Here is a 25,259-nt window from a genome sequence, read left to right as displayed (position 1 = left end):
ATGAAAAACTACTATAATTCGAGAGCATCCAAGGCAGAAAAAAAATCTACATAAAAATATTTGCAAGTGTATATAGAAATAATAAATTTTAAGATTCGACGACATTCCACAAATCTACTTGTAAGCCAAAACTGTGATATTAATGCTGCTTATGTGTAAAATAGAAGCCCTGGTTTCTTATATGCTATAGTACACACAGCTGAAATATTGTGTAAATCTCTTATAAAAAACGTTAAATTAACATGTGTTTGTTACAATTCATAAAGTCCTGACAAAACCTCACTCTCAGCGCCCCAAAAAAAAAAAAAATTTTGTAAATCTCAAACCTAGCCCTGATCATAATAAAAGTGTGCTGCTGTGTCCGTATAGAAATGTTTATGTGCAACTAAAACACGTTTCCAGTTATGCAAAGTCACTGACGTTTATGTGTGTGTGTAAACTGTAACAATTTCTAGAAGTGTTCAGTCCCATAGCAAAACAGTTCAGGATGCTGTCCTGGACCATTGATGAATGAAACATCCCAACAGTTTTCAGTATGAAAACGTTGACAGCAGATTGAAAACAAGTGTTCTTGCGTTTTGCAAACTGGGCAATTCTGATGTTGTTTATCACTCAGATCACAGAGACAGCTTTCTGAGACGAATGGCAGACTGAATGAATGTGGAGAAGAGCAGCAGCCAGGCCTGCTAGACTGAGAGGAAATGATGGGTGTGCATGAGGGAGTATGACCAAACTGGCAATGGTTTATGCTGACTCTTCAGCTATCCATCTACTGCAATCTGTAACTAATCTATCTAAAGTTAGAGACAACAAAAATACAAATTCAGTAAACAGTTGTTGCTCTATGCATGTGCCTTTAAGGATTCTAACTCCTTGCTTTTTAAAATGTTTTATTGAATATATTCCAAGAGAAGCTTTACACCCTACCTCATATTTCTCCAATTGCATGCATTTTACAAGTGAACCTGTAAAAGAGTAACTTAATAATGTAGTTTTTACTGAGTAGCAACTTAAAATATTTTTGTGTCAGTCAAGACTATATTCTTTTGAAAGCAAAAAAATTGTCAGTGACTTTGTCAACTTTTTGTTTTATTGCTGGTGACTCACTTAAGGACAATGTCTGTGAAACCTTTACTCATTTAAATGCTAAAGCTGGCCTCCTCTCACCCCACAAGCATCAAGCCTCATTTTCATCTAAATAAGAATCGATCTATCCTGCTGTGCACCATCTTCCTTTACTAGCAACTCTCATGGTCACAGCCCTACATTTTCTCTTTGCTTGTCCATATGCTCTGCAATTGCTCCCTTGAATAAAGCTACAAGGAAAAATCCACCACAAACCACACTGAGGATCATAACTCCAGTGCAAAGTTAGACTAATATCGTGTGGGGAAACGAGCAGGTTTCTTATTGCTGCAATCAAGAGGAACAACTTAAGCATGTGCATTAATTAATGAATGGGTCCAAGAGATTTGGGATATAACGCTTTGACTGACTGGTACAATGTCAAAGCTTCGTTCTGCATCAGTGACCAAGACAAGCAAGAGATGAGGGTGAGTCACTGTGGGGGAGGGGCCTCCTTCTGTATGGTCAGGGGACACTGATGAAGTGCAATAGATGAAGCACCAAGTAGGAGTAAGTGTGACAGAGGGTGAGCCTCTAGGGTTTGTGTACAAACTAAATAATGTATGTAAAGTAAAAATATATATATTTTCAATTTCCTTTAAATTCCAGTTATACATCAAAATGTTTTCACCAGAATGAAAAAGCCTATACATATTTATGATAGTCTTTGCCTTTCAAACTAACCCCATGTGCACTTTCAGGGATTTACCTTTGAGCTTTTTTGGCATTTTTGATATTGTTAAATGGCTATGGTGAAATACGTAAAATGTATTGCATGGTCTAAACCTTTCATTGTTTGTACCCCACATATGTTTCTGATTGTGATACCTCAAACCTCAGTCTGTTAATCACTTTTAAGACAAGGTGACTGTCTTTATTAAAGTTTATTTTATTAACAGGGACTTTCCTTTACAGAATGGTGGCAAAGTTTTAGCAACATTTGTTAGTCATCAACTATTGGTCTAAGCAGTTTTAGGATTTCCAGATGAAAATACGTTTAATTAAGCCCAAAATAATAATCTGCTCAGGCAGTTCACCACCTTTATTATGACTTTGTGAATAACTAGCCACTGCCACCTGCTGGTCAAAAGCATGTATAATTATTCACTATCTAAAAATGGTTTGAAGCCATGAAATAAATGGTTGTCTTTTATTTTTTTAACAAAACAAGACATTAAAAAATAAATTACATATATTTTTTTGCAAATGTTAGATGCAGTCATACAGAAGCATCATCTGTTGAGGACAGACAGGTTATGTAGTTGCCTTTTGTAAAGGTGCTGACATCAGATTCATAAGAAGGTTTGATGAAAGGCCCTTGAATCCTGCCTCTTCAGCTGGAGCCAACATAGAAACCAAAACAATTATTGCACAACTTTTCCACTAGACCATCACGGAAACTGTCAAAATATTACAAAGAAAAGAATAATGGACAAGCAAATATTACCCAATTGGCCACTGGTCTTTTTTATCAACAGCTCGGACTGCTCTTTGATGGTAAGTAGCTGCCGAATCATTTTACACTGAGTGTCCATCTACAAGTGAGAACAGAAATCAATCAATCAATCATAAAATATGACATTGTATCTGATCTGGTGGTTTGAAAGATTTACAGCTTAGTTTTCTATCTGACAGACAACTAATACATCAAATACAAGTACAAATACAAATATAGGGCTGCACAGCAGAGCAGCTGGTTCTGGGTTCGAATCCCAACCTGGATGGAGTTTATATGTTCTCCCCCTGCAAGTGTGGGTTCTCTCCGGGTACTCTGGCTTCCTCCCACAGTACAAAAACATGACTGTCAGGGTAATTGGTCTTTCTAAATTGCCCTTAGGTGTGAGTGTGTGCATGGTTGTTTGTCCTGTGCATTTTTGTAGCCCTATGATCGACTGTTGCCCTGTACAGGGTGTACCCCACTTCCCAATGACTGCTGGAGATGGCACTGTTCAGTTCACAATTAGGCACACAGTTCTGCTTTTTATAGATTTCCTGGTTGCTGATGATCCAAATTTCCCCTCAGCTGAGCGTTGCATCTAAATCAAGTATTCAAATCTCAACTTAACATGGAAAACAAATTTTTAGCACAATTTAATGATCATAGTCCGAGTCAGTATATTTTGACTTCACATATATGATAAGTAAATCTTATCACATTTTTGTCCATGTAAAAAGGTACACTCACGATCCATTTTATCAGGTACACTTGTTTAATTGCTTGTTAATACTAATCAAAGACAAATTATTGCAGTTCAAACCAAGTATCAGCATGGAGAGAGAGAGAGAGAAAAAAAAGAGCATTTTATGCCCCTTTTCCACTGGCTCTTTTTAGGCAGTGCGGCTCCACTCCACTCAGTCTTGCTTTACTCGCCACAAAACCTGTTGTCTTTCCATGGACCCACTGACGGCTGGACTTATGGCTTGAAGCCCCGCCTTCAGCCGTCAGTGTAGTGTGCTGTGCCGCTATTACCGTTATTGTGACATTGTCTCATTAAAGTAATCTGCGTGAAGTGATTAAAAAATAAATAGAAAATAAAAAATAAAATACAATTGTTTGTGTTATTGTATATGCAACAATGTCTTATATAAATATTTCTTTCATATAAAATGATCCACTGGGTTAATTATCTGGACCACAGCCCAGCCAGAACTTATAAAATAAGAGCCAGAGCTTTTAATGTTAAGGGGGGGCTTCAAAGTTTGCCTGAAGAAGTTACAATTTTGGGCTGTATGAGGAAGTTTTTGTCTCAGTCATGGCAACGAGGACAAGGACTTTAAAGTGCAAACCACAGATTTTTGAATGCCATGAAGGAAGGAAGACAGGTAGGTACTTTATTTATCCCCCACAAGGGATATTCAGGTGTTCAGCAACAACACATTCATACATAAAAACACAAATTAAAAGTTACTAGCGATTGTATTATAGAAGAAAGCACATGTTCAGACTGACTGTTATAGTCTTGTAGCAGAAGGAACAAAAGATATCTTAAAGCGCTCCGTTCTGCAGGGATGGGAGAGGAGCCTGTTACTGATGCCACTCCTCTGAGCAAACAGGGTGTCGTGTAGAAGGTGCCTAATATCACACAGGATGCCCTTTATGACAGTCTTATGACAGTCCGCGCTACTCCCCATCACTGAAACACACTTCCTGATCAGTTTATCCAGCCGATTACAATCCCTCAGGGTTATACAGGGTCATACTGTCCCCCCCAACAGACTACCCCAAAGAACACAGGACTAGCAACCACAGATTGATAAAAGATGTGCAACAACTCCCTGCTCACATTAAAGGAGCTTAGCCTCCTCAAAAAACAGAGCCTACTCTGTCCTTCTTGTACAGGGCGCTTGCTTGTGACGACTGGTCCAGGTTGTGGTTGAGATGGTCTCACAAATATTACTAAGTTTTTACAAGTTCAATCTCCTCTCCATCAATGGTGATTGGTTTATGGGAGGGTTTCCTGCCAAAGTCAATGATCATCTCCTTGGTCTTCAGAGTGTTCAGAATAAGACCATTTATCCTGCTCCATTCTGTAACTGAGATGACTCCTCTGTACTCCCTCTCGTCCCCTCCCTTCACACATGCCACAATTGCCGTAACATCTGAGTACTTCTGGATATGGCCTGCCGTGGAATGGTAGGCATAATCAGCAGTGTACAGTGTAAAGAGAGAGGGAGACAACACAGTCCCCTGCAGTGCCCCAATGTTGCTCACCAGTCTTTGAAACACTGCTCCCCAGCCTGCGACCTTTCAGTGAGATAGTTGTAGATCCGGGTAATAAAGATGGGATCCACTTCTATCTTCTCCAGTTTCCCTTTTAATATTTGAGGCTGAATTGTATTGAAACCAATCATGAAATCAAAAAACATCAGTCCAACATAGCCCCATCTAAAAATGACAGAGCCTTTCCAAAGTCATTATAAGGGATGTCAGGGCCACTGGTCGGTAGTCCTTCATTCTTGCCGGCCTTGCCACCTTGGGCACTGGTACAAGGTTCCACTGGGAAGGGACATGTCCACTTTGGAGACTCCAGTTGAAGATGGTTTGTATTGGCATCGCCAACTCCAAAGAACAGTCTTTGAGAAGCCTCAGTGTTACACCATCAAGACCAGCAGACTTCCCAATACACACCCTCCTCAGTTCTCCATGCACTTTATCCATCATAAAATAACCTTAGCAAGGAGGAGCAGCAGAGGTGGCACCGCCGCTAAATAGAACAGAGCAGGTCACAGCAGCAGAGTTGGAGCAGCCGCTGAGTGGAGCAGAGCAGGAGGCAGCAACACAGGTGCAACGGCCGCTAGGTCAAGAATAGGAGGAGGCGGCAGTAACTCCAGAGATTGAACAACCACTGGGCGGAGCAGAGCAAGAGGCAACAGTTACTTTTAGGTTGGATATTGGATATTTATGCCCCGCGGACTCAGAGCGCTCTTCCTCCCGTTTGATCCGATGCAAGCAGCTTGATAACTGGCATCTGCTCTCTGCCTGTTCCCTCCTCCTGCACATGTTGGTTTGCTTAAGGAACGTGAATACATTTAGAAACCAAACGTGCCGTTTCATGGTGGTATTATTTTGGGGAAAATATGTCTCTGACCAGCTGATTTTGTGTGATCAGCTGATTTAGATAGGCAATAAATACAGTGCCTCGTCTGCGTGTCATTTAGAAAGCTGATGTGTCCTTTTTCTTTTCTTTAAGCATTCAGGCACGGTTTATGATTTGTATATAGTAAAATTATATTAGGTTTTGACCTGCTTCAGACATTGTGGTTCTCATTGTAGTCCCTCTTGTGTGCTGAGATTTTCACACTTAACTATTCCTCAGGTGAATGTTGCAAAAAAGTTAAATATCCAGTGAGAGGTTGTGTGGAAAAAATGTCTTGTTGATGTCAAGATAACATACTGATAAGCCTTTCTAAATAACCACTCACTGCAACTAAGAAATGCAAAATACATCTAAAAGCAATCAAACATTGAAGGCAGTAATGTGTCAGCTAAGAACATATTTGCACAGGCTCACCATAACTAGAAAATACCAAATAAGAAAAGCGGTGCCTGTTCCAATGGGTCCTGATTTCAGTTACGACATTCAGATGGTAGGTCAGAATTTGACGTTAACAGTATGAATTGATGCGTCCTGCTTTGTATTTACCAGATCAGACTTCTGGTGGTAGGGTAAGGGTGTGGGAGACATTTTCTTGGCACATTTTGGATCACCTAATACCAACTGAGTGTCTTTCAATTGCCACAGCCTACCCAAGTACCCTTGGTGACCATTCATCCCTTTATTGCTATACTGTAACCGTCCTCTGACGATTACTTCAAGCAAGTTAATGAACCATGTCACAAAACCTCTCATACTTGCTTCTTCAACATGACAATTAGTTCTCTATACAATAATGGCCTCCACCGTCACCAGTCATCCAACAGAGCAACTTGGTATGTGGTGGAACAGGAAATTCCCATCCTGGATGTGCATTTGACAAATCTGCAGCAACTGAGTGATGCTATCAAATCAATGTGGACCAAACTATCTAAGGAATCTTTTTGTCAACTTGTTGAATATGTTATGAAAAATTAAAGTAGTTCCGAAAGCAAATGGGGGTTCAAACTAGTACTAGTAAGATAAAGTGGCTGGTGAGTGTACAGTCATTCTACCCAGGGAGGCAATATTTCAAATACACTATTGCAAGCCTGATATTATCATGACATTCAGTTTAAGGCTTAGGGCATAAAAGCTTAAACCATGACAACTTCTTAACATTTTTTGTAATGACAAAATAAAAAATGTTCCAACATACAATCAGGGCCATAGTATGCATCTTGGGTCGTTGCCTACATAGGACACCATGGTAGTCGGGTTTAGTCAGTATGATAGAGTACTGCGAGGACTGGACAATGGACGCAGAGTTTAGAGATATACCCGTCTCCTGTCCCATCTCCACCTTCCTATAGTAAATATCAACACGATTGTAGTAAATGTAAGACAAAATTGACAGAGCAATGTCATTGGAATGTTTAATAAAAATAAATGTTTACTTTTCCAGTTCCTCTGCTTTACCCCTGTGTTTGTTTAGAAGTGCCTCCCAAGACTCACTTTCAGCCTTGAGCCTAAGAAAAAAACAGAACATGAACTGATTACAAATGTGGCCATATGATTTTTACAACTATTCTGTGACTAAGTATAAATATTTTAGGACATGAGGAGAGAAAGAACGACATGCCTGTTGATGGCTTTTTGGACATTTTCCACGGCTCTTTGCACAGCAGGCTGACTGCAACTTTAAGGCAATTAGAGACACAAATGCAAAAAAAAAAGACAGAATCATTAAGATTCATACCAAAAGTAACATGAAAAAAAAAAGTCTGCATACCTGGCTTGACCTGAAGAGAGTTTATGTGGTTCATTGTTTATGTTTTTGATTAAGCAACACCACTCCATCTTGATGTTATTAACTGCAACCACACAAAAAACAGCAGAGATATCATTAAATGAATATTTAAATGCCGGCCAGCTAAAATACAGAGCTTCACAGTATATATATATATATATATGTAAATAAAACACTGCTAACCTTGTTTTTTAAAGGACTCTTGGGAAGCTTTTGGCACTGACTCAAGTGAATATCGAGTCCTTTCAAGTGCTATCTAAAAAACAAATATATGTGATTAAAGAGAAAATATTTATTCTGACAGTTTACATACTCTTAGGTATGCAGTGATGAGAAAAACACCACATGAAACAATATTTTAAATGTTTATTATAATTAATGTCAGAATTAGTTATTTTTGCACCAGTTTTGTTCATCTAATGTTGCTTGTAATGATTAAATACCTACCACTTTTATTTTATTTTTGAGACAATTATGATCTTAATTGATTTAAGGGAGAATTTCTGAAAACGGTTAAGAAAACGCATAATGCATTGGGTTTCTACAAATTCATTAAACATACCTCCATTGAAGCCTCCAACAGTTTTTCAAGTCTCTCTTCTTGTGATAATGATTGACTTATGCTTCTACACAAAGCTAGAACAGATTTATTAAGCTTAATTAGTCCTGCAGAAAAGCAAACACATGTTTTACCGTGGGGATACAAATATGTGGTGGAATTGGTCTCTTACTCTCGTATGGGTTAGGAAGGGCAATGCGGGAGCGTCGGGTTATGGTGGCTCTCCTCCAGGATTTATCCTGATCAGAGCAGTCAATGGACCTTACTGTGATTTCTGGCTCCATTTTTTGTTTGACCGACTCTGGCTGTTCCTCTCCCGGATCTGGCGTCTGTGTTGTAGGTGATGGGGAGTCGGTACGGGAAGACTTGAGAGGGGGAGTCAAGTCGGGGATTGGGGAGGAGGACCTTTTTGAAGACTGAACCGTGGAGGGGACATTGGCATAAACAACAAAGTCAGTAACTCTCCATTCAGCTGAATCCGCTGCTTTAAACGACAGTATGCGCTTTTTTACTTCTCACCTTAACTGAAGTCTCGTTTAATTCAACACGGCTGCAGCTAAAGTAGATAACAGGAAAATAGATCGCTTACATGTTTACTGCAGACCAAAACAAAACTCTCGCTAAAACATGACATTATATTTCGTTTAAAATGAATAACAGTACTACATTAATGCAGTTGTTTAATGTAAAACGGTAGTATTACGAGTTTAAAAAGAAGCACAATACAGACCAGTCTTCAACTCTAGCCTTATTTTCCGCCATTTTAATTTCAAATAGCTGTTCCCATAGCGCGCCCAGCAGACCAAACCCACCCGTTCACGACACTAAGGACCATGGGAAATATAGTTAAGCAAGAACGGACGAAGGCTAAAATCGTAATTTGTTAAATCTCAAATTAATTTCAGTATCTACACGAACCTATATAAATGCATATGTATACGTCTGTGAAAAGTTGACCAGAGTAATTTAAAAGTAGCTTATTTTAAGTGTGATCCCTTTGGATAAAGTTATTCAAAAGCATGCCACTACCTACAATTTTTCTGAACAAGGTTTACATCGTTTTACAATTTACAAAAACATAAAAAGGTTTGCCATAGAGAACCAAGACAATGCATTGACAACAAAAGCAGAATACGGGTGTTAAATTTAGTGGCTCTCAGAATTTAAAATGTTAAAATGCCAAGTTTTTGTGTTATGTCTAAATGTTGTATTTGATGTGACATTTGGTTTGTAGTAATAATAAAAAAAAAACTTGTATGAAACGAAACAAACATTGTTGAAGCACCTATGGATTCAAGCCAGATCTGGATGGTTTTTTTTTTTGGAAGCTTTACAGCTTCTGTGTTGTTGTAGGCCTCTAAACTTCCACCAATCGTTGTTTAATACAGTATAAATACACTCAACTCAAGTTCCTCACTGCTTTACCTGGTTTTCATTAGTTTATTTTTAAGCTATGTTGGCAGAGCAAACTCTGCCTGTTTCAGGCTAGAAAGATTTACAATTTTTACATTTCTTAGCCAATATGCAACATTGTGAATATCAAAGTAAGGTGGTTTTCTGCATTCCCCTCCGAACTTGGATTATGCTTATAGTTTTTCATTTTACCTAAAGATTAGATGAATATCTTTAAAACCTGAAATGACAGTAAGTTGGATGTTTGAGTTGTTGATATTTTGTTTAATCAGGTTCAGTTACCATTATTAATTCTACCTGCATATCCCTTAATGTCCATAGTTACCAACATACCACTAGAATGCACCCTATCCAATGAATTGATCTCATTCCAAAAATACATGTGTATTTTTTTAAATGATTGAAATTGTTTATCATTGCCTTTATTCCACAAAGAACATGCATCTAATAGAAACTCCCTCATCAAGTCTCTGTTTAACAGCTTTTTATCCAAATTCTCTAAAGTTAAATTTGACCAACTTTGCTCATAATCATTCCACATTTTTAATACAAATGTATACAGGTAAAAGTTTGTTACAGGTAATTGTTCTTTCTGTTGCAGAACATTTAGAATCTACATTGGAAGTTTACTTAATTTGGCCAATAAAAAATGCTTATAAGCTTCTCGTCGTTCAGATCACTCATGCTTAAGGAAATAGTACTTTAGTTTTTGGGCAGAATGGTTCATCCTATGATATAGACACTTTAGGTGGTCACACACCAAACCTTTGGAACGCTTGGTACCGTGCCAGATACCTGTTTCTGGAGTGAATAATGCCAGTATGAACCCCTTTACGGACCTCGATTTGGACAGCTGCAAGTCTCAGCACGGTTTTTTCAGACCGTGGAGCGGTTCACTTGCAGAGTGAATGCCCTTAGATAAATAATAATGTTCCCATGTAATGTAAATACATTGTATTCTCATCCTATACATACCAATTCCCAGCAAAAAGAATGGCCGTTACCAGATAGACAGGATTACATTCTCACAATACAAAAAAAAAAAAACACACACAAACACACACACACACAAAAAAAATCTAAATTAAGAATTTTCAAGTTTAAATCTTTATAAGTCTGTTAAATTTCTTTTTCACTTTTTACAAAAACAAGGAAGGAAAAACAAATTCAAAACACTATTGCGATTCTCTTAGAGAATGCCCTTTTTTGTGCCTGTAGGTTTCACTCTGGGTAGCACAATCTGAAACTCCATTCAATACTGCTGTCTTCATGGCCTTTCACGAGTGGGCAGGGAAAAACAAAATGAGAAATATAGAAAAAAGGAAAGTTATAAAAAACGTGAGAATTAAAACAAAGCAAATGAAAAAACAGACCCACAGAGTTTGGGAGGAGCAGAGTAGGACAAAGAAGGGGATACACAGAGTGAACAGTCCTACATGCCATGACTATCTCTGCTGCCTTGTGTTTGGAACAACAGCTGTAATGTTCTTCCTCTTCCAAAGTCTTCTGTCCCTTTACAGTTTGGTTATCAGGGCCGCATTTGCTGTTGGCACTGAGTTCAAGAAGGCACACTGAGAGTTCCTTTGCCCAGGAAGAACTGCAGGAGACGGTCCACAAGCAGAGCAGCAACAAAATCCACCACCAGAACCTGGGAAATTATTAATTTGAACTGCAAGACAGAATACGGAGCATGTTACACATGAGGTCTATTTTATTACAAGGCTATCAAAACAACAACAAAACATGGTAAAATAGTGTTAGCTCACTTCAGTTGGGATATCTACAAGAGCAAACTGTTCATTGAACTCTGGAGAGGAACCAGTAAGAAGCCCAACAATTGCTAAACCTGATATTGCGATGCTCCACAGTAGCGGTCGATTTTCACTGAGAGATTCCATGAATGGATGACCCTAGAGTGGACACAATGGAAAATCCAGTATTTAGTAAATAACATAAATATTAGTCGAAATAACAGATACATAGCCACTAATGGTAGCATTTAGAAAACATACCTTATAGTTTATGGCAAAGGTAGCCATTTGCATGGCCATTGACATTATGTACACAGTGCTGTTAATTAGACTGGGTTCAAATTCTTTATACAGATCTACAAACTGCTCCGCTCTGCAAAAAAAAAGGAAAAATAAAAAATGATAATATATTCACAAAGTGTTTCTAATAAACAATATTGAAAATTGTGCATTTTTAAATCAAGAAAATTATTTAAATTAAATAATACAAAAAACGTTTTCTGATTAGCAGTTTAGGAAGCACCATTTTAAAAAAAAAGTCTAAATCTAAAACGTCCTAATGTAATAGCCAAAAAACATTTTAGACAATCTTAAATTGTTAAAGTTTCTTTTGAGAACATTTAAAATGTCAGGTCAACAATAATTTTAGTTTTATTTGAATGTAGAATTGCCTAGATAGTTGAAGAATACATCATTTCTATGCTAGATAATCATAAACGGTCTTACAAACAGATTTTTGTCTTACTCTGTTGTACTTTTGCTTACCTTGGTGGACTTCTGCTTTGTGCCTCTTTATAAAGGTACACAAGACTACAGAAGTGAACAGCAAACTGCAGCAGCACAGTCAACACTGTATATAGATTGAAGATGTTTGGTAAAGGTCGCTCTCGAGACAATGTTTTCAGAGGCTGCAAAAACATTAGAAAACAATTATTTTTAAATAAAACTGAATTATGCTGGCACTAAAGAGATATGTAAAATGAACATTATAAGAATAATCCACACCAGAAACAGGTTTACAGTAAATAACTCAAATACTGACCTTTGATCTAGATATAAAGAGAAAGCATCCAGCCAAAAGCAAGCCTTGCAGAGTCGCTTGAAAGTCACTGAATTTGACTCCTTCGAGGTAGAGGACAGACTGACTGTAGGCAAGCACTAGTGCATTGAGAGCAAGAATCTTGAACATCTGGAGCGTTGTCACCAGAGTGCAGCGACCTTGTTTTATTACATGGCAAACTGGGGAGAAAAACAAGCAAACAAACAAAAAAAAAAAGAAAGAAAAGAAGTTAGAAGATGGTATTATGTATGAATCTAAGCACACCATACTGAGAACTTAGAAATGAAACATGTGACTCACTGCACTGAATGGAGGACAGTTTTGACGTGAAGGGAGCAGCAATAGAAGCATCACCCAGCTTAACTACTTGTACTTGATCCTCTTCAAGCTCACGTAGTACTTGACTGATCCTTTCCTGTTACAGAGTAATCCTATTGGTTAGAGTAGCGTCTGTTGGGGAAATATCTTTCTACACAGTTTTTGACCAATCTTTTGCATTATTACAATTACAAAACCTAAACACAGAAATTAATTACAAAAGAAAGGCCTTTTTTGCATTGTTTTGTGCAAAAAAATACAATTGTCTTAGTGCAGGCTGCTCAAAATCTGTAATGGGACAAAACAGAGACAGTTTTCTTTGACTTTCACACCTGGCTTTTCTGAGACTGTGTGGATGAAACGAAAAAAAAAACCTGAAACAACCAAGAAGTGCACACGTGGAGCTAATTTTAGACAGGACCATTATGCATTCCCAAATCTGATGGCACTCTAAATTAAATGAAGGATGTCAAAGTTTTTTAAGACCAACAACTGATCTAGATCTCCTCTATGACTGCTTCTACTTTGTTTCTTCAATGACAGTTTGCAGGGAGACCATTGTAAAAGCCGGGGGCATTGATTGTATTGCAAAGGCAGACTTTACAGTACTCTGAATAAAATTTTTTGTAGGCAACTCACCAGATGAGTTCTCCACGGGATATTCTTAAAGGGGACATATCATACAAAATCCACTTTTTTAGCTCTTAAACACATTTTTTGTGTATTGGGAATCTCTGAAAGTCTAGAAAATTTGAATTTAGTCACTCCAGATCCTGCAATGATATATTTTCTTTTTGGGTCATAATTGGTCAGTCTGTTCAGATTTTTCCATTTTCTATTATGTTTTGTTCTCAATTATGTCACAGTATTTTCTGTGGAACTTCTAAAAATGGTCATGGATGTCCGGCTAACCAATCCAGTCCATCCACCATTTTTTTCACTTGCAGTATTCTTGTAGTTCAAGTTGAAGGAAGCCAAAGCAGCAAGCGGAAAAATCAAAATGTTCTGTTGTTGGGTGTATTAACTCACACCAGTCAATACACCGTCCCGCAGGATCAGAACATCTTCGGAGTGCCTGGTTAAATTTTATTTTTCATGGAAACATGTCAACATCAGTGGGGAAAATCCTCTTTGTTTGCATGAAGCACTTCAGGGAGGAGTATTACAGCAACCTCGGCCAGTATGAAGGAGGATTAATAGAAAGACTCCGTCTGCCTGTGGGGTCAGTTCCTTCTGTCTATGGAAGCGACGGACAGAGCAAAGAGGTAAGCTGCAGATAACGGTAAAATGACACCAAGCTTGATTGTTGAGGTGTAGATATAACTTACTGGCTGTTGTTTTGATAGCACAGCTTCGTACCTTCCTGCTAATGTTAGCGCTGTGCACTCGCTTTTAGCTCCTTTAGGACATCACCTTATGGTGTGTTTTGAATAACAATATTAAACAGTTTTGCAATCTGTTTGGTTGCCCTTTTTACTCAAGAAACACATGATCCAAATGCATTCAGTGATGTTCTTGATGCTAGCGTTAGCTAAATCGTTAACTATGTTGGGGTCTTGTTTGAAGGTCGTGCTCATTCAATTCGTGGTAGCATTAACATTTTAAAAGTTATCTAACATGTAGTTTGTCTACAACTACATGTAAGGTGGTGGGGTCGGGGGTGAAGTTCCTCATTTCCATTTAAAGAGGCTGCAGAAAAACAAGATGGTCAGAAAGGAAGCTTATCATGAGTAAAATGAACACCTGAGGAGCTAAAATAATGACAAATTCAAACCAAAGCATTGCAGTTCCACTTTATACAGACCACATCTGAATGATTTAAATAGGAAAAGGAAGGATTTAAAAGCATGTTATGTCCCTTTTAAACTACAAACTGGTTTCTCTTTGATGGCCTATATTACTCCTAATCCGTTTCCTTTCTTCAATTAGACAAATTGTATCAACTTTAACTATAAAAATGTTGTGCACGTGCGTGTTAGACCTGCACAACATATCACAAATTTATTGTAATGACAGTATCCCTGTACACAATATGCATATTGCAAAGAACTCCCTGGACTACAATAACTGTTATCTGATTATTTAAGTACCGTGGATTCAGCCTACCTATGCCTGTAATATATTTCCCATTAATGCTTAATGCTTCCTTAAGAAAGCATTGCCTGTCATAACATCTGATTTAACACAAATAATAAACACGTCCCTTTTGTCAGGTGTTTTCCCCCAGGCCCTGAAAACAGCAATTATCAAATTAAATTAGAGCTGAATGTGTTAATTACTAATGATTAAACATGTTGCAAGACTTCACTTTTCTTCACTACTCTCAAATGCATACAAATCTTTAAATGTTATTGTAGGGCATGTTTAGTTATATTTTTAGACAAAATCTAGATCATGCTACCTGTTCTGATCCTTTAAGACATCCCAGTTGTTATCTAGATGTTCCAATTTAAATATAATGCAATATGATTTTGTTTAGTATTGATTTGATAGTTGTAACTAGGCAGAGGGTGACCAATCATGCCAGCAAAGCATGTGTCAATAACTGCCTCTATGTTGACATTACGTTTCCAGAAGAAGACATGCATACTTTCTTGAAATAATAAAGTAAAACACCTTTTGTGCTGCAAGCTGCTCCTCCCTCTGTGCCATCACCCGCTGTCTGGCTGCCCTGGAGCTCAGTTTGACACTGGAACTAACAGGTGGTACAGGCCTGGAGTCGGATATTGCTGTCTCCTTTTCTCTAACCCGCTTCTTTTTTTCAGGCAAGCGCTCGGGGGCATTGGCTAAGAGGGCTACCCCTGTGAGAGAACAAAATGGTCATGGCTAACAACTGAAGGGAGTCATGTCAATTTTTTTCAGTACTCTGAATTTATTTGAAAAAACTTACCTATGTGAGCATGTTTAAGAGCTCCTACATCATTTGTGCCATCACCACACATCAATGTCACATAACCAAGTCCCTTCAGACTGGTGATTACAAATTCCTAAAACACATTAGATCAATGAACTTTTGTTGCAAAACGTTTCCTACATTGAAAGCTGGTAAGGTGTACAGAAACTAGAACTAACATGAATGCTGCTACAGAACTTACCTTCTGCTTTGGACTGACACGAGCAAACACTTGTATATGTGGTAACAGCGTGTGGAGTAGGTGGGGATCACAGGCTAACCTGGCCAGCCCTTCTCCTGTTACACACAAGTCAAACTGATGTACAAACGAAGAAACTGAAGGTGGGGGCAGTGCAACAGATACAGTTCCATCAATGGATTCCCAATGCCACTGACCTAAGGGAAAAATAACATATAAACACAAAACTGCTCATTATTTTTGTCAAGTGTCAAAATACTCTCAGAAGGAAGTAATGAACTTAACGGGTACCCTGATTGGGGCTTGGTTGTAATATAAGTGTATGCTCCTTCTGGATAAAGTGGAGCTCTCTTGCAACATGACATGCAGTTAGAGGGTTATCTCCTGTGATCATCACCACCTGAAAGAAGAGATGATAGAGTTAGCCACTATAAAGCATTGCTCATTTGAGTATATATGCAAAATTAGCATCACTGGCTTTATTACATGATGAGATGCTTCTTGAATCTCTTGGATCACAGCCTTGCTGTCATTCTTAAGTGGACAAGAAACAACCATGAAACCAGCAAACTGAAGATCACACTCCAACGCACCTCGACTTATCTCCCGGACCTGCATGGTCCAAAAAGATTTTTGTTAGTTTCTATCAGATGTGTGGATAGACACTACTGACTGTTTTGATAAAAATAAAAAAGTACAAACCTGTTGATGACTAAGATGTCCAATTTCTTTGTAACCTAGGGCCAGGACTCTTGCCCCTTCCCGTGACATTTCTCTGTGAACTTGGTCATAATTTTCTGGACATTCTGTGAACTACAGATAGCCGTATTAGGCCACTTATTTTGGACATGAGATTGAAGTGTTAATGAAAAATGTGGAGCTACTGTGTACCATTCCTCTAAGTGTCTCTGGAGCACCCTTCACAGTTGAGATATAGCAAAGTTCAGTGGACCCAAGCCTTTCGTAAGAAGCCAACACAGACATCCTTTTCAGAGCACTGGCAAAATGGAAACGCTGGTGGATTTTGAGTCCCTGTGTTTTGATGCCTCGTGGGAACACCTTTTCATCTGGTTTAAGAAGGTAAACAACTTATACTCTATTCTTGAAAACAATTTCTCAAACATGTTAAAATTAAAGTAATCCTAAAAGAAACGCTGCTCTAAAATGTAATAGTCCAATAAAATAAGGAGAACACTGGTTGAACCCTAATAGCGACATAAGCATATATTGTTCATTTAGGAGGCACCTTTAGTTAGCGTCCAGTCAGCAGCAGTTAACATGGCCTTCTCTAATGGATCTCCCACCAGTTGCCCATCATCCAGTGTAACCAGTGAGTGACAGGTAGCCACTACCCTATGCGTCTCAACTGGGATCTCAGATACAGGCATCACCTCCTTTCCCTCTCTGTCATGGAAAACAGGATGCATACAGTACATCGCAAATACATGTAAATATTTACAATTAAAAAAATTTGTATCATATGTAACGTGGTTAGGGCTTACCTGAGGCCTGCTACACCTCGAACCACCAGGCTGTCACTGGTCAGAGTTCCTGTTTTGTCAAAGCAGCAAATCTCTACTTTCCCTGCAAACGGTATCCTGAAGGGTTCTGTGCAGAATACATCTAAAGCAGAAAAAGTATAATTGAATAAAACACAAATGTAACCAGACCTGTACTTAAACACTGCCTTCTTAATTGGCTGGGATAGATATTCTACGCCCAATCACGACAGGAGCAGAAACATACTTACAGAGTTTAGCCAAGGCAATGAGAGATGTGTTAACTGCTAAAGAAAGCTCTATTGGAAGTTCTGGTGGAACCACTGAAGTGAGAATAAGAGTACACTCCAAAAACAACTTGTAGCGATTCCGTGTGAGATCCTTGGTTCCTGGGTAGGAAATACAAAAAAAAAAAAAAAAAAAACAGAAGACATGTTCCAGAATTAACTTAACCCTTCATCCTGACCTGAGTACAAACTTGGATGAACGTTTTGTTGGATTTATAAAAGATTTACATCTCACCTTCTACCCACACATATGCAGCAGCAGCAATGGCAAACACAAGGAGGAAGAGAATGAAGATAAACGTCTCCAGATTGTTTGCCGTCACTCTCTTTACACCGAAGAGAATGGTCCTTAACAGTTTACCCTGTAGGACAGTGTCACAACACATACTGTTTAATATTGGACAGCAATGGTTTTGTTAAGGGAATAAAAAATAAGAGATTAACATTTAACAGGTATTCCTATTCCCTTACCTGAGAGGTATAGAACCCTGTTCTCAGTACATAGGCCACACAGCCGTTGTCTACAGCTGCAAACATTGAAAAAGTTTCAGAAGTAGAGTAGAAGAGACACAGATAACTAATAAATACATTGCTCGATGCCAGTAGATATTCCTGTTGACAAATGAAAAGACTGAGGGATTAGCACTTACGCTTTAGTCCAGCGCTGGTCTTTAAAGGAGGAGTATGCTGGACCACTTTTGTTCCACCCGAAATGACATGCAGGCGAGAGTCTGTCTGAAGATCCAAAATTCGCTCTGGATCCAAGTCCTCTACTGGCTCCTGCACACAATATTTGTCAGTTTTAGAGAGATAGTTAAAAAATGTTTAAATTACACAGTATTACTGAAATTCCATATAACAGTGTACCCCCCCCTGCAGATTTCTTCTGTTTGTTTTTTTGTCACACTTTAATTGTTCGGATCCGCAAGCAAATTGCAATATCACACAAAGATGACCTGAGTAAACACAAAAAGCAGTTTTCCAAAGATGTCCTTATTGAGTAAATTAGCTTGTCCAAACCAACCTCATCCTTTGTAAACAAATAATTGACCTCTAAACCTCGTAACTGGGTCTGTCACACAACAGGCCTTTAGATAACTAGCAATGAGTCTTTTACATCGCTGTGGAGGATTTTTGATCCACTCTTCTTTGTAGATTTGTTTTTAATTCAGCTACACTGGTTTTCAGGCATGAAAGGCCTGTTTAAGGTTGTGCATCTCAATCAGATTTAAGTTTGAGTTTTACTATGCAACTCCAATATGTTAATTTTTCTGGTCATATCAACCGCTCAATCTGATGTTATACTACGAGTCTCATTCTCCCAGCCTCACTCACAATATTCACATATAAATTTGTAGATTGGTAGGTCATCTCAACAAATGGTGGGGGAAAACTGGAATCAAACCCACAACTTTCCAAATGCAAGTCGACTATTCCTCCCAACGAGCCACAGACATGCCTTTATTGGCTTGCTGCATTAGCCAAACACCTTTGGGCTCAAGGTCACAAGTTGATAGCCTGACATTCTCCTTCAGGATATTCCAGTACAGAGCAAAATTCATGTTTTCATCAATTACTGCAAGTCATCCACGTCCTGAGGCAGCAAACCAGCCGCACCCCATTACATGATTACCACCATGCTTGACTGTCACGTCATGTTCTTTTTCTGAAATGCTGTGTTAGTTGTACAACAGATGTAAAGGGGCAGACAATATTTTCCCTATAGTCTTGGGAATAATCAAGGTCTTTTAAAAAAATGTGAGACAGTTCTTTGTGTTATTTTTGGTCAGTAGTGGTTTGAACCTCAAAACCTTCCCATGGATGAAATTTTTGCCCAGTCCCTTTTCTCATTGTTTAATCATGAACACTGATCTTAACAGAGGCAAGTGCGGCCTTTTTTATCCATCGGGATGATGTATTTACCCAACGTTGGAGTAATTTTGGTAGGTTGTGGACTCCTGGGAAGGAACACGACAGTTCCATGTGTTCACCATTTCGTGATAGTCGCTCTCACTGTGGTTTACTGGAGTTCCAAAGCATTAGAAATTGATTCCTAACCTTTTCCAGGTCTATAGATGTCAGAGACTGTGTTTCTCATTTGTTCTTTACATTTTTTAGATCAGGGCACGATTTGTTACTTTTAGCCTACTTGATGTTGTCAGAAGTTTCTATTGAAGTGATTTCATAATTCTATTGGTGTCACAGCAATCAGGCCAGGGTTAAGCTAGAAAAACTGAAATTAGCTTTCCAAACACGTGACTAATCACAGTAATTTATCATTTAACAACGGGGTTCATTACTTTTATCAGTTGAAAACTGCATTTTGTATTTATATTCTCAGGTTCTCTTTTTCCTAAAAACAAAATTAGTTAGATGATCTGAAACATTTAGGTGGGACAAAAAAGCAAAAACAGCAGAAATCTGTATGGAGACAAATACTTTTACCATGTAACTGCATATTATTTACTAACCTTCATCTGTGGGACCGACTCTCCAGTCAACATGGCCTCATCCACAATGCAGCGTCCCCTGAGTAGCAGCACATCACAGGGTACCAAGTTATCCTGGGGTGAGCGTCCTATAAAATAGAAAACACACATTATAAAACACACACAAAGTCAATGTAAGGTCTGCAGCGAGACAACATGATATCTAAGACTGGACACTTACCTACAGAGACAATGTCTCCAGGAACTAGCTCACCACTAGAAATAGGTCTCCATTTCCTGTTGCGATACACCTATCAAACAGTACATCCACACATTATTTATTAGAAACAGGTTGAGCTCTAAAGTTTGGACAAAATATGATGTAAATGTCTCATCTATCCACAAGCCAATGCCAGTCACTCAAGTCTATTAAACTGCCTAATAATTACATCCAACAAAATATATAATTTTATACAAAATCTATTGTCTTCCAAATATGTGATCTTGGAGTCTTAGTCAAACTATTTATTATTTAAACACACTTAATCATTGACGGGTACAGTTTTACTATATTTTTATAAATACATTTGTGATAGAATACATTTTAAATTTGATCAAGCTTACTTGGATCATGTAGGGCTTGTTTCCCATGCGACGTATCTCTGACATATTCCTCATTTGCTGTTGGACCAGGGAGGCCTCAAATGCAACCAGCATGAAGAGAGTAAAAACGCTGTAGTACCAGTATTCGTCCAGACACCACAGCCCGACACAGAACACCTGATGAATGGCAGAAGGCAGATAACATCACACGGATGCAAATGTTTAACATGTTTTGCTAATAAACCCTGTCAGGTTCAGAGAAAAAAAACAGGCATACCTGGAAAACAAAAAAAGGAGCGGTTGCTCTTTCTTTAAAGAGCTCCAGAAAATCTGGCACCATCATCTCTGCCCGATTGGTGCCATATTGCTTTTCTGCAACTCTGAGCTCAGTTTCTTCCTGGTATCCACGCCATGACTGGAAGTAGCCCATTGGGTAGCTAATGGGGAATGCCACTGGAAAAAAACATTTCTTCTCTCCGTAGTCAAAGATGTAACGGATCTTCTGAAACTCAAAAGATAAGGTCTTTTCTCCATTCTCATCCTGTTGATCCAAACATAAAACACACATTTAAAAATAATTGCATAATAAAATTACATCTGTAGTGGCACAAAATACAAACCCAAATAATCAATGAGAGTCAAAGTCCAAATCTAAATTAACCTAACAGATTCCACTTAAGTAATGCCCAGTTTCTAAGCATATAGACCTTTGATAGAAAGGTCAGGGCAGGTGTGGCTTTCACAAACCTTATCACATTAACTTTTAGCTTTTTAAGCAGGTAACTTTAAAAATCTAAAACAGATTTACTAATTATGACAAAATATGGGAATCAGCCGCTAAAGATTTGAACAGACCTGATTCCTCTGTAGTGTGACAAGCTCAGCAGAACCATTGTTGGGCATTGGAATGACCTTTGCCAGCGTAGCCAGGTTGGGGTCTGGCTCCTGTGTTTATTTAAAGAAAAAAAAAAAACAACAACAGATAATAGATTTACATACTTTTGGGAGGGCACTTTTGTTTTTTGTACAGCCTAATAGTGTCTCCTTCTAAGTGATATCCTGAGACAGAAGCTAAATACCACCAAAATAGAAAAATTATAAGGGCCAAAAATCAACTAAACAAGAAATTTCACAGCTGGTGTTTGCTGACGTAGTTTTTGAGACTTTGTTTCAACTTTGTTTGTGCAGTAGTTGCACCAACCGTTTCTACAAGGCTGACTTTCTATTGAGTTTTGACATGAAACAGACTGATTAGAGGTGCAACAGAAAGTTCTTCTACCTGAACACAATTGTGATTTATTATAAAGCTTTTTGATAAAATAAATTTTAATGCATGCTTTGAAACATTGCCATATGATTAATTTTACATTACATATGCCACTTCAAATTAACTGAGTTGTAAAGTTCATAGATGTTTAGATTGTGTGGCAAAATAATAAGTGATTCATTAAAAGGATTCACCATGTTTTGTCTGCTGAACTGTTTCTGATATATGTCAATCCAAACACAACCGTTTCAGATATTGCAGATCCAAATAGTATGGAACATCATTATGTTTGTTAAATGGTTATGAAGCTTTAGCAAATAAAAAGGTCTTACAGAAAGGGTTTTGATGAGATCAGTCATAGTTAAGTATTAGGTAGGTTAAATGTCAATTACTTCATGATTCACAAGAGATTCTGATAGGTTTCTAATGCAAGTTAATATATCATATACTGGTTAAATAGGATCTTCAAAACAATCATTATTCAGTTCTTTGAGGTCATAATGAAAAGTTCAATTGTCCAGAATGTCATTTTTCGCATCTACCATCAAAAATTCAGATATCTCAAACACAATTTTCCATATAGGACTAATATCTTAACTGTTTAATTCGTATTCATTGGTTATTACCAAGCACATGCTTACTAAACTGTGTTAAAGTTTTATTCCATAAAACTTTAACACAAAACAGGTGAAATGAAAATGATGGCTAGTACCAACTAAGTTGCAAAATATGAAATGTAAGTTTTGACAATTTAAGTATTTCCTTTCAGATATATACTGATACTTATACTATTTGAGATGTTCTAATTTACAGGTTTGACTTGAGAGAATGTCATTATACTATAGATGTGAGGTTTTGTTATTGAGATATCAAAAATGTAAGTTGGAGTCAGGCTGGATTTATTTATTTTTTTTAGTTTACCTTAGAACAAGTGAGCCAACAATGCACGTGCACGGACCAATATCCAGAGAGTGCCGTGAGGACGTGCGCGATCCCGATAGCGGCTAACGCAAGGAGGCCTGCCTCTGGATACTCGGAGGTACCGTATACTCCTAACCACACGTACACCCAGCCAGGGTAGAGAACAGCCAGAAACGGGAGAACAGTGCCATGTAGCAGCCGGGGCCTCCGTCTGTACAACGTCACCGAGCTCACCAGCTCATCACCGGCGCCGCTGTCATTCTGGTTGTGGTTAACAGAGGGGGCCATTTGCAGCTCACCCGGTCCTCGGATTCCGTCTGCTGCCATACTCCCGTCTTTCCTGGCGTAGTTCATCGTATCCGAATCCCTCATTTGGCCCCCTCTACCATCCACCACCACCCCGTCTCGATGTAGCCGATAAAAATACGATTCTACACACGAAGCGGTGTGCTGTCCAGCCTTGAGAGCCCGTCTGTTGGTTCGACTGTTCCCCTGACCGCTGCTTCCGCATACGCAAACACGCAAAGACACGTAATGTTTAGACGGCATCGGTCTCCCGCGGCTTTCTTTCACCTGATGCATACTATGGGTAATAAACTGCAAGTAATATTTCAGGTTCCGAACTGTAGACATGTTTGAATATGAGTTTGACTAAATAAAATGAACTGGGACAGGGAAAAGTAAAAGGATACAAATAAAACAAAGAAGTATGAGAATTATAGGTTTCAGTGGGTTAACTGAAGGGGAAAAAATCAAACGAAATGTATTTAACGGTCTTTTTTACAAAGATGAAATTACGACTCTGTTACGGGGGGCAGTTGCGTTAAATACGTTAAATACAAAAATTCTCACCGCTTCGTGCAATTAAAATTACTACCACTTTAAATTAAAACGGGGCGTAACCTAAATGTATGACGGACACAAACTTGCCCCAATAAAATTGAAGAAGATCATCAAGATGCTGTTTTTCCTTCCAATGAAACATGATTGTCTCTGTCGTAGGTGTTAATCGCACAGACGTCGTTTCCACACACTTGGTAGTACAACCTTGTTTGCAAAGCTTCTATAGTCGACACAACTTCGAACAACAACATGTAAGAATTGGAATTATTGCTTATATTGCTAATACATGGTATATTTATCGTGTTTTCTAGGGTGGTCGGAGAAACTTATTTAATAAGAGCATCTCACAATGCTAGGTCTACAGTTCTGTTGCTTTAGCACGTTTGTCAGCTTGATGACAGATGATTAGATTGAGCTGTCAATAACCACTGTTGGTATAAATATATTTCATTTCAGGCAAGCGGCTATGGAAATATCAGCAAAATACTGTTATAAAGAACTAGAGACATATGGGTCTTGCGTTGCCTCAAATCCAGCGACATGGCAGCAAAAGTGCCATGACCTAAAGATGAAGGTTTCGCAATGTACATCATCACAGTAAGCCAATTTATCTATCCCAAGCCATATACCTAGACACTCCTGCTACTGTAGCTGTGCCTAACCTCTGAATGTTTACAGTCCAGTGATCCAGAAGATCAGACAAGACTGTTCAGCAGAATTCGGGAAGTTTGAGCAATGCCTGAAAGAAAACCAGAACACACCTACCTCCTGTTCAGCACACATAACCCGCTTTCTAGGATGTGCAGACTCAGTTGACATCAGCAGTGTGGGTAAGGCCTTAATGGAATTGGCCTTTAAGATTTCAAGGTCACTTATCAACACTGGCTCATAAAATGTTTTAGATGTATTCATGCACATTACCTCTTTTTTCCTCTTTTAAAACAAAGATAGAGGCTTGTATATCTCTGATATGTCAATGCTGAACATTACAATTGAGCATTTCCTTTACACAATCTCATTAACTCCCATATGATTAGAATGATAAATATGTCACCTGTATTTATGTTGATTTTTATGGAGGTACAATTATGAAAGTGCAATAAGTGAGTGCTTCAACCCCTTTTCTCAAGACAACTACAAATGTAGGTAGTTACTGTGTTTTGACTGCACAATAACTGTTTAAGGGGTAAATCCCATCTGTGTTGATAAGGTGGCACTAGGAGGGTTGACCGTGTACAATAACCATGTTGGAAAGATGAACAGAATTCTGCACACTTTTGTTAATTTTCTAACAGTTAACTTACCAACTTCTTCTCTTTTACCCCCAGCTTCAGATTCAGGTTCTGAGTGATTGTAGGATTCACCCATTTCCATCGTCAGCCCTCTGGCTCCAGCAGCATGCCCAAGCTGGATTTGGATATGTCAACTGTGTATCTCACTGTGACCTACTGTGACTGGTTTCAACTGTAAAGAGTAAAAATCCTCCAGTACTATAAAGTACAGCATTTGAGTGAACCCTTTAATAAGGGTTTTCATCTGAAAACCGTTTATACTTGCCTTTGAATAAAAAAGTCAGGTTCGCAATGTTTTGTATTCCCCAGTTTTACTGAATTGATACTTAGTTTCTACTACTTATTTCGTGTCATAATCCGTTATTGTTTTGTGTTTATTGCTGTCTCTCCTACCAATGCCTTTTTTCAGGTCATAG

At 38.4% G+C, this 25,259-nt stretch overlaps 3 protein-coding genes across 5 annotated transcripts; 1 reads left to right on the top strand and 2 right to left on the bottom strand.

Moving 5' to 3' along the window:
- Window positions 1-1,994: 1,994 nt before the first annotated feature.
- On the bottom strand, window positions 1,995-8,861 carry LOC124864525. 2 transcript variants are annotated; one of them, XM_047359332.1, is made up of 11 exons: window positions 8,799-8,861; window positions 8,588-8,624; window positions 8,241-8,484; window positions 8,072-8,145; window positions 7,693-7,765; window positions 7,492-7,573; window positions 7,342-7,398; window positions 7,157-7,228; window positions 6,919-7,066; window positions 2,573-2,660; window positions 1,995-2,462 (listed from the first exon to the last, which is right to left on the bottom strand). In XM_047359332.1, exons 1-11 carry the CDS (start codon window positions 8,828-8,830, stop codon window positions 2,380-2,382), a joined length of 990 nt encoding a protein of 329 aa, XP_047215288.1. In that variant the 5' UTR covers window positions 8,831-8,861; the 3' UTR covers window positions 1,995-2,379. The 2 variants fall into 2 exon arrangements, with proteins under 2 accessions (XP_047215288.1, XP_047215289.1); XM_047359333.1 differs by having other exon boundaries at window positions 7,342-7,392.
- Window positions 8,862-10,010: 1,149 nt separating this feature from the next.
- LOC124864535 (endoplasmic reticulum transmembrane helix translocase-like) lies at window positions 10,011-23,290 on the bottom strand. Its single transcript, XM_047359348.1, has 25 exons — window positions 22,709-23,290; window positions 21,376-21,465; window positions 20,798-21,061; window positions 20,542-20,697; window positions 20,159-20,228; window positions 19,960-20,066; window positions 18,139-18,268; window positions 17,960-18,015; window positions 17,724-17,850; window positions 17,453-17,590; window positions 17,205-17,325; window positions 16,949-17,106; window positions 16,594-16,769; window positions 16,405-16,515; window positions 16,189-16,314; window positions 15,994-16,102; window positions 15,706-15,899; window positions 15,501-15,597; window positions 15,227-15,411; window positions 12,593-12,707; window positions 12,275-12,471; window positions 11,998-12,140; window positions 11,494-11,605; window positions 11,248-11,391; window positions 10,011-11,150 (listed from the first exon to the last, which is right to left on the bottom strand). The coding sequence occupies exons 1-25, from the start codon at window positions 23,288-23,290 to the stop codon at window positions 11,040-11,042; spliced, it is 3,819 nt and encodes a 1,272-aa protein (XP_047215304.1). The 3' UTR covers window positions 10,011-11,039.
- Window positions 23,228-25,135, top strand: LOC124864534 (coiled-coil-helix-coiled-coil-helix domain-containing protein 5-like). Of its 2 annotated transcripts, XM_047359346.1 has the most exons (5): window positions 23,280-23,297; window positions 23,711-23,802; window positions 24,008-24,148; window positions 24,230-24,381; window positions 24,880-25,135. In XM_047359346.1, coding segments are annotated over exons 2-5 (318 nt in total). In that variant the 5' UTR covers window positions 23,280-23,297; window positions 23,711-23,800; the 3' UTR covers window positions 24,903-25,135. The 2 variants fall into 2 exon arrangements, with proteins under 2 accessions (XP_047215303.1, XP_047215302.1); XM_047359347.1 differs by lacking the exon at window positions 23,711-23,802 and having other exon boundaries at window positions 23,228-23,297.
- Window positions 25,136-25,259: the final 124 nt, after the last annotated feature.

Source organism: Girardinichthys multiradiatus, chromosome Y (genome assembly GCF_021462225.1).
Source record: "Girardinichthys multiradiatus isolate DD_20200921_A chromosome Y, DD_fGirMul_XY1, whole genome shotgun sequence".
Lineage (NCBI taxonomy): Eukaryota > Metazoa > Chordata > Actinopteri > Cyprinodontiformes > Goodeidae > Girardinichthys > Girardinichthys multiradiatus.
The sequence above is the reverse complement of the archived record's forward strand: the minus strand, read 5'-3'. Positions and strand labels throughout refer to the sequence as shown.

Excerpts from the sequence above, each read along its gene's own strand:
- LOC124864525 (XM_047359332.1), bottom strand. The coding sequence starts at position 8,830 with ATGGCGGAAAATAAGGCTAGAGTTGAAGACTG. Across the intron at positions 8,485-8,587 it reads TAAACGAGACTTCAGTTAAG|TCTTCAAAAAGGTCCTCCTC; the intron begins GTGAGAAGTAAA and ends TCCACGGTTCAG. Across the intron at positions 7,574-7,692 it reads AGAGTCCTTTAAAAAACAAG|TTAATAACATCAAGATGGAG; the intron begins GTTAGCAGTGTT and ends GTGTGGTTGCAG.
- LOC124864535 (XM_047359348.1), bottom strand. The coding sequence starts at position 23,290 with ATGCATCAGGTGAAAGAAAGCCGCGGGAGACCGATGCCGTCTAAACAT. Across the intron at positions 18,269-19,959 it reads AGTCGGTCCCACAGATGAAG|GAGCCAGTAGAGGACTTGGA; the intron begins GTTAGTAAATAA and ends TATTGTGTGCAG. Across the intron at positions 16,516-16,593 it reads CAGAGACACTTAGAGGAATG|TTCACAGAATGTCCAGAAAA; the intron begins GTACACAGTAGC and ends GGCTATCTGTAG.
- LOC124864534 (XM_047359346.1), top strand. Across the intron at positions 24,149-24,229 it reads TCGCAATGTACATCATCACA|TCCAGTGATCCAGAAGATCA; the intron begins GTAAGCCAATTT and ends GAATGTTTACAG. Across the intron at positions 24,382-24,879 it reads AGTTGACATCAGCAGTGTGG|CTTCAGATTCAGGTTCTGAG; the intron begins GTAAGGCCTTAA and ends TTTTACCCCCAG.